Genomic DNA, 14,018 nt, shown 5'->3' on the forward strand with positions numbered 1-14,018 from the left:
CGGAGGCTAGCCATCCCCCCCCCCCCCCCGTGCAGATGGGAGATCTCGTGATGAGCCTGCAAAAAGGAAATTGCTTTGGTGGGCAGGCGCTCCGGGGCCAAAAGAGATTGCTTTTTCAAAATTGCCTGGGGAGGCCATTTGAAACCAGCCCGGGGGCTCAAGTGGCCCCCGGGCCAGACTTTGGACATGCCTGTAATAGGCCATGTTACCTAGGGGGTGGTTTGTGTGCATGGGTGTGTACATGCTTTAGCTCCATTTTGGGCATGGACATCCACTTTATCTTGACGGAATACTGTCCTGGGGGAGGGAGGAGAGATTATTTTTCACAGCAATTCATGTCTGAATCTTTTCTCTATCATGTGAACTAATCTGCTCATTTTCAGAGGGGTTTCTGGTGGGGAGTTAATAGGATAACAGATGAAGAGCTGCCTTTCTGACCATCAAATATTATATTTAAGTGAATGTGCCTGAGGGTCATAGATGCATTGAATAGTTCACCTGAAAGAATGGTGTAAAATTATACACCCTTGAGTCGCAGCTGCAGCCACATGTGGGGGTGTTCCCCATGGGAGGGGATAGAAGCATGCATGCTGCAAAAGTCGTGATGATTTCCATCTCGTCTGTGAGAGAAGTAGAAGGAGCTGAGAGTCAGAAGTGGGGAAGAGTGGACAAACATCGGATTGGCAAGCCAACTCCTGCTCTGCCCTGATGAATCTCTTCTGGGTTCTCTGTAAGTTTGGGAAACTGGGAAGGGAATTCGTGGATATGTTCAATCTCTTGAAAAATTGGAGGAAAGGAAACTTCATAATTCCCATCAGAGGTTTCCTAGGAGTGTGTGTATATGTGGTTGTCAAAATTAATGGACTTAGCTGAGATGATGAAATTGACATTTTTAATCAGAGAAAATTCATTGTTAACATTTACTAAAGATTGGAAACCTCCCACAGACTTTTTGCATGGAAAAGAAAATGAAATAATGACATTCAGATTTGAGGATTGAAGAAAATGGTTTATAGAAGGTGGAATTATTAGGTGCTACACTGGAGTGGATAAAGTGAGTGATGTTTATACGTAGCGGTCAGATGAAGAATCAGAAGTTCTTTAGCTTCCTAATTTTTCTCTCTTTTTCTCTTTTAATTCATTTATCATTTCCTTTTCTTTATCTCTTTCTCGTTTTTCCTTGCTTTTCCCCTTCTGGTATGATGTTTTAGTTTGGATTTCAGAAATAGATATTGGACAATAATCTTTGTTATTCTCCCTATAAACTCTAAGAATTTATTTTTTTTAAAAAAGATAATGGACAAATAGCAGGATTCTAGAAAAGGTCCCTAAGTAATGAGAAATTCTCCAACATTCCAGAAATAGCACAGCTTTTCATTTCCCCTTCCCTTTTCTCTGCTTCTGTGAAGTGAACATCAGTGGGAATGAGTTGGCAACCAGGCTCCCATTCTGCATCCTCTTGCATTGCCCGAAACCAATGTATTTCAAAGGCTATCTGGCAGGTGGGAACAGAAACAGCATCGAAAAGTGTTGAAAATACTAGAAGCAAATGCTTCAATATGGCCTTTTACTATAACAGTGAGAAAAGGAATACTCATAGAAAAAATATTTTTGAAATGTTCTTCAGAAAAATGCCTTGTGGGAATTTTTTGCATGATTCTAAAAATAAAAATGGGGAGAGGCAACTCTAACAGAGACAACTGTATGTACTAATACTTAGGGTTGCCATACGTCCGGGAAATTCTGGAGCGTGTGCCTCAACAACTTTGTCTGGATTTTTAGTTTTGGGAATGTGGCAAGCTGTATGAAGATAGGTTCTGTGAAGTTTCCATTATAGATGGTATGCTTTATGCCATCTTCTTCTGCGTAGGACTTAGAATCTGTTGGGATTCTAAGCCCTACGCAGAAGAAGATGGCATAAAGCATACCGGGGCAAGTTAAGCTGGGTTGAAGCTACACCAGATCCAAACCTTTTTCAACAGAAGGGCTGCTGCTCTGCCTAAGTGAGGCAGTGGAAAAACAAGCCTTAAAAATACTGTTCTGTGTGAGGTTGCCAGAGGTTGCAAGACTGGTTGGAATGAGTCTAAGTCACCCACTCCTTGCCACATCCCTGCAACAGCCTTCTGGGAGGACTTAAAGTGTCCTCAGTTTAACTAGCTGAGTTGTGATGAGGATATCTTTGTCTGAGCTGGAGGGACTTACTGCATGGTGAGCCCAGCCGAGGGAGAGATCTGCTGCATTCTAAGCTGCCCATGTCTTTAGATCTTGTGATAGGATTGCCCCTGAGGACAACAGACATTTTCAAAAATAAACTGAAATAAGGCCTTCCTTTTCAACTTGTGGAGGATATTTTATGAAAACATCTAACTTCTTCTTTGTCATCTTCATCTTCTACTACTAACCAAGGATTTCAGTTTAAGAGTGACTGGGTTACACAACGACATAATGAAAATGGACAAATTAAAGAAGTGTTGGGAGAAGGAACAGTGTGAAACACATGGGGGAAAGGGCAATTTCATTGGTTTCTCCTCAGTTCTGCATTCTCACATGCTTGTTTAATCTCTTTCAAAAACCATGCACCCTTTTGTACCCAGCATAGGAGGTGCTCTGACATATAGGAAACTTGGCAATCATATGGCTTTACATTGACTCTCATCTGTATGTGTATTGTTTGCATAATTGGAAACTACCAGGGATTGCTAGAAAACACTAAAGCCACTCCAAAAAGGCTGTAGCCAAAATTGAAGGTCAGGAGAATGATTAAAACACTGCTCTGCCCTTGTGTTTACTTGTTAAAACATACTATAAACATATTGCATGGATGTTATTGCAGGTGCCCTGCTTGCAAATCACTGGTGTTTGGGTGATGACAAAGATTCAGAGCTTTGCACTTCTACAGGTGAGTATGGGAGTGTGCAAGACTGTGTACACTAGTGCATGCAGGATTGCAGAGAATGGTGTGTGTGTGTACTTGAACCAAATGTTTAATGCTAAATGTTCATTATCAAAGAAGGTCAGGGCTGTTTTGTTTCATCATCCAGCTTTTAGAAAATATGGGAAGTACTAGAGGCTGCCACCCACACTTTCTCAGCTCACCAATCCCACCAGCCCTCCATCCCCTACACCTGGCTAACCCCTCCTCCGTTTACACCTCACTCACCCCCTTGCCTATCCCCTCATAACTTGCCCAAACCTCCCCTTTAAGCTTGGCTGAACCCTCCTTCCCTCACATTCTGACACTTACTAAAGCTATTCTGACCTTCTCTCACATCCTACACTGCCTGCTTTTAAATGAGGCGGGGGGGGGGGGGCTCAGAGAGCAAAACTATTCTCTGAAGGGCCTCCCATCCTCCTTTAAGCAGCTGATATGGGGTGGAGCTAGAGAGCTGCTGCATCCTAAAATGCTCATCCTATTGGAAACTTGACATAGGATTGTCTCGTAAGATCTTTTTGCTCACCTAACTATTAATCTTCTATACCTTTTAAAGAATTAAATTGAGAGTTTGCAACCTCGAATTTCCAAATAAAATTTGAGGTGGCATTAAAATGCTTTAAAGAAATAAAACAGAGTAGAACACTTCCATGCCACTTCCCCCCAAAAGAAATAATTTAAAGCAGTATACAACAAATAATTATGAAAAAACTGTGCTAAAATGCTACACAGTAAGACAAAAATAATGGTGATAAAGCAATCTAATTCCACATGATTGCTGAAATGTTCACCATCCATTGCAACTGCATTTTCACTAATTCTCTGCATTCATTTATACTCTTTCTTTATTTCTTCCATTTGTTCATTTGTTCATTCTCTAGGTGAACTTCCCGCTCCTGATTTATTCTTGAACAAAACTTTGGTTCTGGAAGGGGAAACTATCACAGCACTATGTGCGGCTCCAGCAGATGTGGTGTTGACCGGATTTTTTTTCTGTAAAGATGGGGCTCCTGTTTCATCCAAGAAAGCAACATCTCAATATGTTCAATACAAAGTCTTTGCATCGCCAAAGAATGCTGGCCAATATTCCTGTGGTTACCAACAGAAGGATGCAAAGAACCAAGTGAAGATATCTGCCCTCAGTGTTGCGCAGAATCTGATTGTCCAGCCAGGTAAGATTGTCAGGCATAGTCTCGTTGCATGGTGGGATAGTCCTGTTTAGAGTTCCAGCTAGCCAGTCATGCCATAGTCCAGAACAGTCCATTTAAATCCCCCACCCATTTGGTTTCTATTCTCCTACCACAACAGTTACTCATAGCCACAGAGGATGTTCAGACTTCCCTGGAGCACTCTCACATATATGAAAATAGGTGCTGTTTTGCATCTTTGCAACAGATGTTGGAGGATCTGGCCAATAGCATGGAGCTGACAACACTTCTCCAGGAACACTGCTTAATGGCCTATTAAAAAGAAACAATTCTATCAGGCAGCTTATCAAAAATATTCCAGCCTCTAGGGATGGGGTTTAGATCAGCCTAAGTCCAGCCTGTTTCATTTCTTTTGGCACATCATGTTTTTTTCTAAAAAAATACATGAAAGGTTACATCTGTTCTTCCATCCAGCTCAGTTATAATTTGAGTAGACCCATTGAAATGAATGGCTCTTAGTCATAACCATTGATATTTAGTTCAAATCACACCCATTGTTATGATGCACATTAATATATACATTAATGTACACATTTTGTATGCATTCCTCAAAATATGCATTTCATCATTGCTTTTCAATGCATTTCCAAATAAAATACACGTTTCCAAATAAAATACACGTTATATTAAAATACGTATTTCTGTGGGCCCCTTTTGTGGCAAAATCACGTTACAAAATCCAGAGAAGTGTGGGATCCAGTCAGGAGTTGTGTTCTGATGCACAGTTCAGTTAGGCACCACTTACTTGATAGAGCACAATTATGAGAGCTTTGTTGTTCTTGATGGGATAATGAGCCATGCTTTTCTGATATTGTCCATGTTTTTCCCCACCCAGGTTCTTATGATTCCAATGGTAAGTAAGCAACATTAGTGAGTAAAAATACAGATTTATTTTATTCCATTTTAAATCTTAACACAAGAACAAAACAATGCAATTCATACTCAAACACAATTACACACAGAAAACATTTTTTATCATTTCTGAACAGAGTTAATACCCTGAGACCACATTAATAGAATATTTTTGCTACTGAGAAAGTTTGATAGCACTCTTAATGTCAATATCTGAATTTCACTCCTTTTTTGACAAAGACAAATGATTGCCATCAATCAAGACCGAGTTAGCTATATAAAGTCAGGGAAATGAATCACTCTTTACTGGTTTTCCTGCTATTTCTGCAAGCTTTTCACCATATCACTTTATGCCCCATTCTGTGCCCAAAAAGCATGGGACGCCTTTGCCCAGCTGCACTGTGGCCCATAGATTGCAGCAAAATACTGGGCAAGGTTTCGCTCAATATCTTTTATATGTTTGATTGGCTCATGGGGAAAAGCTGTCCCATGAGCCCTTGCAGAAGAGGGGAAGCAAAAGCCTATATAAGTCTGCTTTCCCTGGAGCTCACAGCCATTTTGCTTTGAGAGCTTCCCGCTTGCCTACTCTCGGGTGATAGCCTTCACTGAGCTATTTTGGGTTGTTGGTTGACAGGACCGAAAAGGATTTTTTTTCTCTCAGCCTGATTGGCATTTGGTTGGGGTTGGAGTTTTTCCCACCTTTATCTCAGGGAAATTATGGGTTTCCTTTGCTAGGCGGAAGAACATTGTATGAGGGCAGAAATGGCATTGGTCAGGATCAACATAGTAAAGGGGGGGTCCATAAGGGGCTTGAGGGAAGGACTGACCATGGCAAACCCAAGCATGAATTTGGTATCTGCCTGGTTGAGAACCACAGCCTGTTCCCCCAGTGAGACCTTGCTTGCTTGGCTTGCACACCATGGCAAGGTTTAACTCTGGCCGACTCCCATAGTATAGCTTTGGAGCAATCCAAACCGAGCGGATCCATTCCATCAACATGGGGCTTGTGGAATGATGAACTGATCCTGGGACCCAATGCCATGCCAACATTTGCCCTGCCTACTGCTGTCGATAAAGAATTGGCCTGATTTTATCCCATCACTGTTGAGCAATCTGGTTATTTTGCTGCTCTCGTGGGTCACATAATGTGCCTGCCTGGGCAAAGAATGATTAAAAGAAACCAGCCACAAATAGATCATTCACACCCACTGTAAAATTAACTTTCATCAATAATGAGAGTTCTAAACCTCAGATACTATATATGTTATATAGCAGCAGGGCCGGCTCTAGGTAGAGTCCCGGTGGCGCGGGGTGCCAGGGCGCCGGGCTGGAAGGCAGGGCACTGCGCGGCAAAGCCACGCGGAAGCCATGCGGTGCCCTGCGAGGGTGGGGGCGCCGGAGTGATCTCCGCCCCTCAGCGCCAGGGCGCGCGACCTGCTCGAAACTGCCCTGTATAGAAGGTATTTCAACAGTTCAATTATGACTGGAGATTATGTAAATGATAAGGTATCCCTCTTCAACTTGCTGTGGACATTTCAAGCAAACACCAAACTTTTCAACATTTCCCTCTCTTGTTCTCCCCTTCTCTAAAACACCCTCATAGGGTGGATAGAATGGAAAGAACTATATACAGGAAAGAACTATAGTTGAAAACTGAGTGGATAGTTCTTCTTTTACTATTTTATTATATGTTGCAAACTGCTACAGGTTAAGTGTATGATTTTAGAATGAAGTTTCTTTTTCTTCTCTGTTGTCCATTGTAAAGGCCTTTGGCTATACACAATAAAAATGGATGGATGGATTGATAGTATTTGAGAGAATCAATAGGAGTATATGATCAGAGTGGGGAAAGTGTTATAATACACTTGTACATTCTTCCCACAAGCATCGGACCATAGAGAACTTGTTAATGTCTATTTGTTGATTTATCTCCCTGTCTCTGGTCATATCTGAATAGCCACCCAAAACTTTCTGATCTTTTTCTGTTCTATCCAGGTCAGACAATACCTCCCTATATTTGGATTCTCCGCTCCTCATTGGTGCTTCTTCTCCTGGTCTCAGCGCCAATCTTCACCTATTTCATGGAGAAGTGTAATTGCTCCTTGGTCGGACATAGAAACTAGGAAATAAAATTGAAAGGTGGGAAAATGCCTCCAGACTGTTCTTTGTCTATCCTCCTAAACTCACCCATCTATTCACTTACAATAATGTTTCCAGTATTTTACTAAATGGCTTGGGTTCATGACATCTGGTCGGCATGCCAGAGGTTTTTATAGCAGATACTGAAAACAATACAGCAACGGTGTCCACATAGTATTAATGGATAGCCTTTTGTCTACTGGGATTTATATTATTTGCTGCTTATTTTAAGATACCAATATTTTAAAATATTGTTTGTATTTCTGCCAAAAAAATTGTTTCACTATTGTGTTTCTTTGAATTCTGTCGTATTTCTATAATATGTTAGCTACCTGGTGTGTGCTATGTTTAGAAAGACCACATTCTATGTAAATGAGTAGAGAAAAAGATGCACAGATAGAAAAACAATTATATAGGGATCCTCAACTGGTAGACCATGGTGGGGAACCTTTCGGGGTCCAACCCCATTATCCAACTTTGATAGATGGACCGGTCAACCCACCTGTCCATCAAATGACACAATTCTGTTAAAATCCCTTCACACATTTCCCAAACATGGGAACCACAAAGCAAAGGGGGTTGGCAGCCCAATGCTTTGCAAACCATTTCATTAGGCTCGATTGGTGGTTAGGCATTGGATTATCTCTGAAAGGTTACAGGTGGGGAAAAGTTGCTGCCATCACCTCTCCCAAAATGCGGAAGGGTACTCCCTTAAGGAGTCCGGGGGCGTGGCCATGTCCGAAGCCATGGAAGGTGAGGGCCTAAGGCACGCCCCTTATCGGTGGCCCCATGGTGAGTTCCTAGTTGATCTGCATCGCAGGGCTCACCCAACAGTGGTTAACCCTTCACAGACTGCCAGCACAGCGGGCTGGAGTCAGATATAGTCGGTTAGATCCAATGCCTAAGCCAATACCTCTTCACATCCATAACCAATAAAGTTGTGGCCTTTTTATGCCCATTAACCTTGTTCAACGTGTCCTCTCGTCTTTATTTACCCCGGGAGGGATCTGGGTATTGCCACACAACCTCCAAAACCAACAGCACAAAGGAACAGCACAACATGGCTTCAAAGAGAAATTGGGAAGGAGAAGCTTCTCCCCTCTCCTTAAGCAAGGCATACTTTGCTCCAGCAAATGGACAACTGGGGGCCATGTGAAGCTCCCAATTGTTCCATTGAAGACCTGTCTTTATTTGTTTAGAAAAATAATTATATACTGATATTCATATGAAAATATCAGAGTGCTTTACAACAACTGTGCATAAAGCCATAGAATAAGAATCATATTAAAAGGTTAAAATCAGAAACAAGTTGAGGATGTCAGGTTTAGGATGGGTGGAAAGGGCTTCTGTAATTTGGTCAGCCAAAGGAGGAGACATAATGGGCCTTGGGGTGACCATGGACTGGAGGCTCTCCACAAAAGTGTAAAACCAATCCAGCCTCTGGCAACTTCCCTCCTGGCTCCTAAACTGTTCTCATCCACAAAGGCATTCTTATTGCACACCTCATTCCTCCCAAGACACAAAAAAGTGGGAATGAGCAGGAGAAGATTTCAAAAACGGTGAAACACTGTGAAAGCACTGTTATGTTGTATACCATCTTGTGACCAGGGATTCCAGGTGGGAGGGAGAGCAAATTGTCCAAACGAGGTGTACATCCCAAATCAGAAGCAGGCTGGGATGTGCAGGCTGGGAAGTGTCCCAGGATTGTGGATTGAGCCCAGATTCTATATCAAGCTGTCATCATCCAGTTGCTGCTGGACTACAGCTCCCATTTTCCTTTCCCATAAGCCATACTGGCTGAGACAGATGGGAGATAGAGTCCATCAGTATCTCAAGGGCCACAGCTTTCCCACGCTCACTCTATGCAAAATATTGGCACATCAGATGCTTGCTAAATAGGCTGATGGGGTAGCTAGTTTGCATATCAGTGACAGGGAAGTGGGACTAAGATAAGATAATGTTTATTAATTGTTTTGATCACGTTCAGAATTTTTTTATTTTGTTGCTCTAGTTATGTTTTCTGACATTGACTCTCTCGTGAGCAAGGGTGTTTTTGTTACAGCTGTGAAAGGTAAACTTGGGTAATAAGTTGAAATATTAAAAGGGCATTAAAAGAAGAGAAAGGAAAAGGTAGCGAATCCCCATAATAGCACTTAAATTTACTGTAGACATTACTACACTGGTTCAGCCTAACATCTATTTTGACAAATACACTTCCTTCCTTTGAGGTTTTTAAGAATGCATTTCTAATAGTTTGGCTTAATGGCTACGTTTTAATTTTTGCAGTTCTGTTTTTCTAAGGACATCATTGCCTCTCATGAAGCTCCTGTTTCTGTAGAGGTGGGTATCATATAAAAAGTATTAGAGAGCAACCCTTTGCACAAAAAGCTTCATTAAAGCAAACCAAAGTTAAATCGGCATGAAGTTTTAGCAGATCCGAGCCTCATTTTAGAAGCAGAGCTACTGCTCTACTTAAGCCTGCCAGACAAAAAACAACCTTTTAAAAGTGTGTTTGTGCCAGATTGCCAGATCACATGATATAGCTGAATGGGCTTAGGATCCAGCCTAAAACTCTCCCTTCTTGGTCTTGCTCATGTCATGCCACTGGGATGCTCATTTTGGGAAGTTACAGCAGCTTTGTCTTGGCTAGATTTGGTTTAGCAGGCTGAGCCCTGGTTGAACTGAGTGGAGCAAGTTACACCTTTGACTGAGACAGGGTTGGGGACTTAATGCTGGCTGAACCCAGATGAGCCAAGAATCAGCTGGCTGAGCCAAAGATCCATTGCATCCCAAACTCCTGATCCCAGGAGATCCTGCCATAGTGCTTTGACCAAAAGAAACAATTCACCCACTAGGTATTTGAGTTACCTGGGGACCCTGCCATATAAAGAGCCAGGTCCCCCCAAAAAATGTTTTATTCTTTTCCTGTCATGAGAATCCTTATATTGAATTTCCATAAGGAAAAGTTTGAAATAGAATGAAACACAACAATGGAAAAATACAGTGGTACCTCTGGTTAAGAACTTAATTTGTTCCGGAGGTCTGTTTCTAACCTGAAACTGTTCTTAACCTGAAGCACCACTTTAGCTAATGGGGCCTCCCACCGCACTGCCAAAGCACAATTTCTGTTCTCATCCTGAAGCAAAATTTAACCCGAGGAACTATTTCTGGGTTAGTGGAATCTGTAACCTGAAGCGTTTGTAACCTGAAGCATTTGTAACCCGAGGTACCACTGTAATTTGATAACGAGTAAGCTTTGATGAGCTTCTCTCAGGTTAATTTGGAAATTGTCGCAGTCCTTCAGGGTGGACAAATAAGCCAATCTAAAGGCTCACAGAAATTACCACTTCCACATCTCCAAGAAAGCTGCAGCCGCTTTCCATGGGGATACTAATAGAATGGCTGAATGCTTCACACCAGAGATCATAGAATCATAGAGTTGGAAGAGACCACAAGGGCCATCCAGTCCAACCCCCTGCCAAGCAGGAAACACCATCAAAGCATTCCTGACAGATGGCTGTCAAGCCTCTGCTTAAAGACCTCCAAAGAAGGCGACTCCACCACACTCCTTGGCAGCAAATTCCACTGTCGAACAGCTCTTACTGTCAGGAAGTTCTTCCTAATGTTTAGGTGGAATCTTCTTTCTTGTAGCTTGAATCCATTGTTCCATGTCCGCTTCTCTGGAGCAGCAGAAAACAACCTTTCTTCCTCCTCTATATGACATCCTTTAATATATTTGAACATGGCTATCTTATCACCCTTAACCTTCTCTTCTCCAGGCTAAACATACCCAGCTCCCTAAGCCGTTCCTCATAAGGCATTGTTTCCAAGCCTTTGACCATTTTGGTTGCCCTCTTCTGGACACATTCCAGCTTGTCAGTATCCTTCTTGAACTGTGGTGCCCAGAACTGGACACAGTACTCCAGATGAGGTCTGACCAGAGCAGAATACAGTGGTACTATTACTTCCCTTGATCTAGACGCTATACTCCTATTGAGGCAGCCCAGAATTGCATTGGCTTTTTAAGCTGCTGCATCACACATGTCAAGTTTGTGGTCTACCAAGACTCCTAGATCCTTTTCACATGTACTGCTCTCAAGCCAGGTGTCACCCATCCTCTATTTGTGCCTTTCATTTTTTTTGCCCAAGTGTAGTACTTTACATTTCTCCTTGTTAAAATTCATCTTGTTTGCTTTGGCCCAGTTGTCTAATCTATTAAGGTCATTTTGAAGTGTGATCCTGTCCTCTGGGGTATTAGCCACCGCTCAGTGTCATCTGCAAACTTGATCAGGATGCCCTCAAGCCCATCATCCAAGTCATTGATAAAGATGTTGAATAAGACTGGGCCCAAGACAGAACCCTGTGGCACCCCACTAGTCACTTCTCTCCGGGATGAGAAGGAGCCATTGATGAGCACCCTTTGCGTTCGGTCAGTCAGCCAGTTACAAATCCACTGAATGGTAGCATTGTCTAGCCTGCATTTTACCAGCTTCTTTACAAGAATATCATGGGGCACCTTGTCAAAGGCCTTGCTGAAATCCAGATAGGCTATATGCACAGCATTCCCTTCATCTACCAGGCTTGTAATTCTGTCAAAAAATGAGATCAGATTAGTCTGACATGACTTATTTTTCAGAAACCCATGCTGACTTTTAGTGATCACAGCGTTCCTTTCTTTATATAACGTAATAGGATGAAACTTGTAGCCAGACAGCAGGAAGGACCAGGGTCACTTGCCTCAAAAAACTGTTGCTCTTTCCACTTTAACATCAGAAATTGCTAGACTAGGGATCAAGGCCATGTGGCATAAACCTGGCCCACGAGGTCTCACAATGCAGCCCAGGCACTCTCCCTTCTTTATAGACCATGTTACTTAAGGGGTAGTTTGTATGCACGGGTGTGTACATGCTTTAGTTCCATGTTGGGCATGAGATGCTGGTATGCAGCCCCATCCACTTTATCTTGAGGGAATACTGTCTTGGGGGTGGGGGAGATTTCCTATTTATTTCCCAAGAATGAATTTTTCACAGCAATTCATGTCTGAATCTTCTCTCTTTCATTTGAACGAATCTACAGTACTCATTTTCAGAGGTGTTTCTGGTCATGGGTAAATAGGATAAGGGATGAAAAGCTGCCTTTCTGACCATCAAATATTATCTTTAAGTAAATGTGCCTGAGTGTCATAGATACATTGAATAGTTCACCAGAAGGAAAGGTATAAAATTATACTTTCTTGAGTCATAGCTGCAGCCACAGCTGAAGGTGTGCCCTTGGGGAGGGGATAGAAGCATGCATGCTGAAAAAGTCGTGATGATTTCCGTCTCGTCTGTGACTGAAGTAGAAGGAGCTGAGAGTCAGAGGTGGGGAAGATTGGACAAACATCGGATTGGCAAGCCAACTCCTGCTCTGCCCTGATGAATCTCTTCTGGGTTCTCTGTAAGTTTGGGAAACTGGGAAGGGAATTCATCAATATGGTCAACCTCTTGAAAGATATGGGGAAAGTAAACTCCATAATTCCCATCAGAACTTTCCTAGGATTTTTTTTGTGTGTGTCTCTCTGTGTGTGTTTGTGCCAAAGATGGAATGACTCATCATTACCAAGAATGCAGGAGTGGTTGTTAAAATTAATGGACTTAGCTGAGATGGCAAAACTGACATTTTTTTTCAGGGAAATTCTGGAGCATGTGAGGGAGCATGTGCCTGTGTGAAAGGGGATCAGCATGATTGGTGGTGGTGGATGGTAGGGCGGGGAGTGGGTGATCATAAAACTTTGACACACACACCAAAAAAAGAAAAAAAAACTCAAAAAACTTTGTCTGGATCTGTAATTTTGGGAATGTGGCAAGCTGTATGACGATCGGTTCCTTGAAGTTTCCATTAAAGATTCTAAGTCCTTCGCAGAAGAAGATTGCATAAAGTATACTGCCACAAATTAAGCTGAGTTAAAGATATACCAGATCCAGCCCATTTTCAACAGAAGAGCTGCTGCTCTGCCTAAGTGAGGCAGGGGAAAAACAAGCCTTAAAAATACTGTTCTGTGTGAGGTTGCCAGGACTCTACTGATTTGAATGAGCTTAGGTTCAAGTTTAAGTCACCTGCCCCTTTCCACATCCATGCAAACAGCCTTCTGGAGAACTTACAGCAAAGGTCAACAAACTAAGGTCCGCATCAGGCCCAATTGCCTTCTAGATCCGGCCCGCGGATGGTCCAGGAATCACCATGTGGGTTGCCAGTGCGTGGATTGCCAGCACGAAATTTCTTTTCCTCTCTCTCCCTCCCTCTCCCTCACACAGCAGTGCTTTTCTCCTCAGGGACGGAGCAATCTTGTCCCACACCAGGCGCCTGCCCACCTCAGCAGGGCAGCACTGCGAAGGATGTGTGTGGCGCTGGCTGCTGCTTTCCTCCTGCTCCGCCTCCCTCTCCCTCAGTTTGCCCTTCCTTCTTTCTCTGTGCCCCTTTTCCGCACTGCTTCCTCGCACACTTTCTTCACCGCCACCTGCCTACCTCCCTTACAGTGTCCTCAGTTTAACTAGCTGAGCTGTGATGAGCATATCTTCATCTGAGCTGGGGGGACTTATTGCATGGTGAGCCCAACATCTGCTGCATCCTAAGCTGCCCATGTCTTTAGATCTTGTGATAGGATTGCAGCACTGCAGAGAAGCCAAGCTGTTTTCAACATACAGTGGTACCTCGGTTTACAAACACAATTGGTTCCGGAAGTCTGTACTTAACCTGAAGCGTACTTAACCTGAAGCGAACTTTCCCATTGAAAGTAATGGAAATTGGATTAATCCGTTCCAGACGGTCCCTGGACTACTTAAAGGTAAAGGTAAAGGGACCCCTGACCATTAGGTCCAGTCGTGACCGACTCTGGGGTTGCACGCTCA

At 42.9% G+C, this 14,018-nt stretch overlaps 1 protein-coding gene across 1 annotated transcript; it reads left to right on the forward strand.

Moving 5' to 3' along the window:
- The first annotated feature begins 623 nt into the window (after positions 1 to 623).
- Positions 624 to 8,098, forward strand: LOC118095084 (uncharacterized). Its single transcript, XM_088656458.1, has 5 exons — positions 624 to 730; positions 2,834 to 2,899; positions 3,814 to 4,104; positions 4,976 to 4,993; positions 6,988 to 8,098. The coding sequence occupies exons 1-5, from the start codon at positions 709 to 711 to the stop codon at positions 7,113 to 7,115; spliced, it is 525 nt and encodes a 174-aa protein (XP_088512584.1). The 5' UTR covers positions 624 to 708; the 3' UTR covers positions 7,116 to 8,098.
- The last annotated feature ends 5,920 nt before the right edge of the window (positions 8,099 to 14,018 follow it).

This window comes from Zootoca vivipara, chromosome 12, assembly GCF_965207765.1.
Source record: "Zootoca vivipara chromosome 12, rZooViv2.hap1.1, whole genome shotgun sequence".
NCBI classification, from domain to species: Eukaryota; Metazoa; Chordata; class Lepidosauria; order Squamata; family Lacertidae; genus Zootoca; species Zootoca vivipara.

What these genes read in the sequence shown, in the direction of transcription:
- LOC118095084 (XM_088656458.1), top strand. Translation starts at nt 709, where the DNA reads ATGAATCTCTTCTGGGTTCTCT. An exon ending in GAATCTCTTCTGGGTTCTCT is followed by an intron (nt 731 to 2,833) that starts GTAAGTTTGGGA and finishes ATGTTATTGCAG; the next exon opens with GTGCCCTGCTTGCAAATCAC. An exon ending in AGAGCTTTGCACTTCTACAG is followed by an intron (nt 2,900 to 3,813) that starts GTGAGTATGGGA and finishes TTCATTCTCTAG; the next exon opens with GTGAACTTCCCGCTCCTGAT.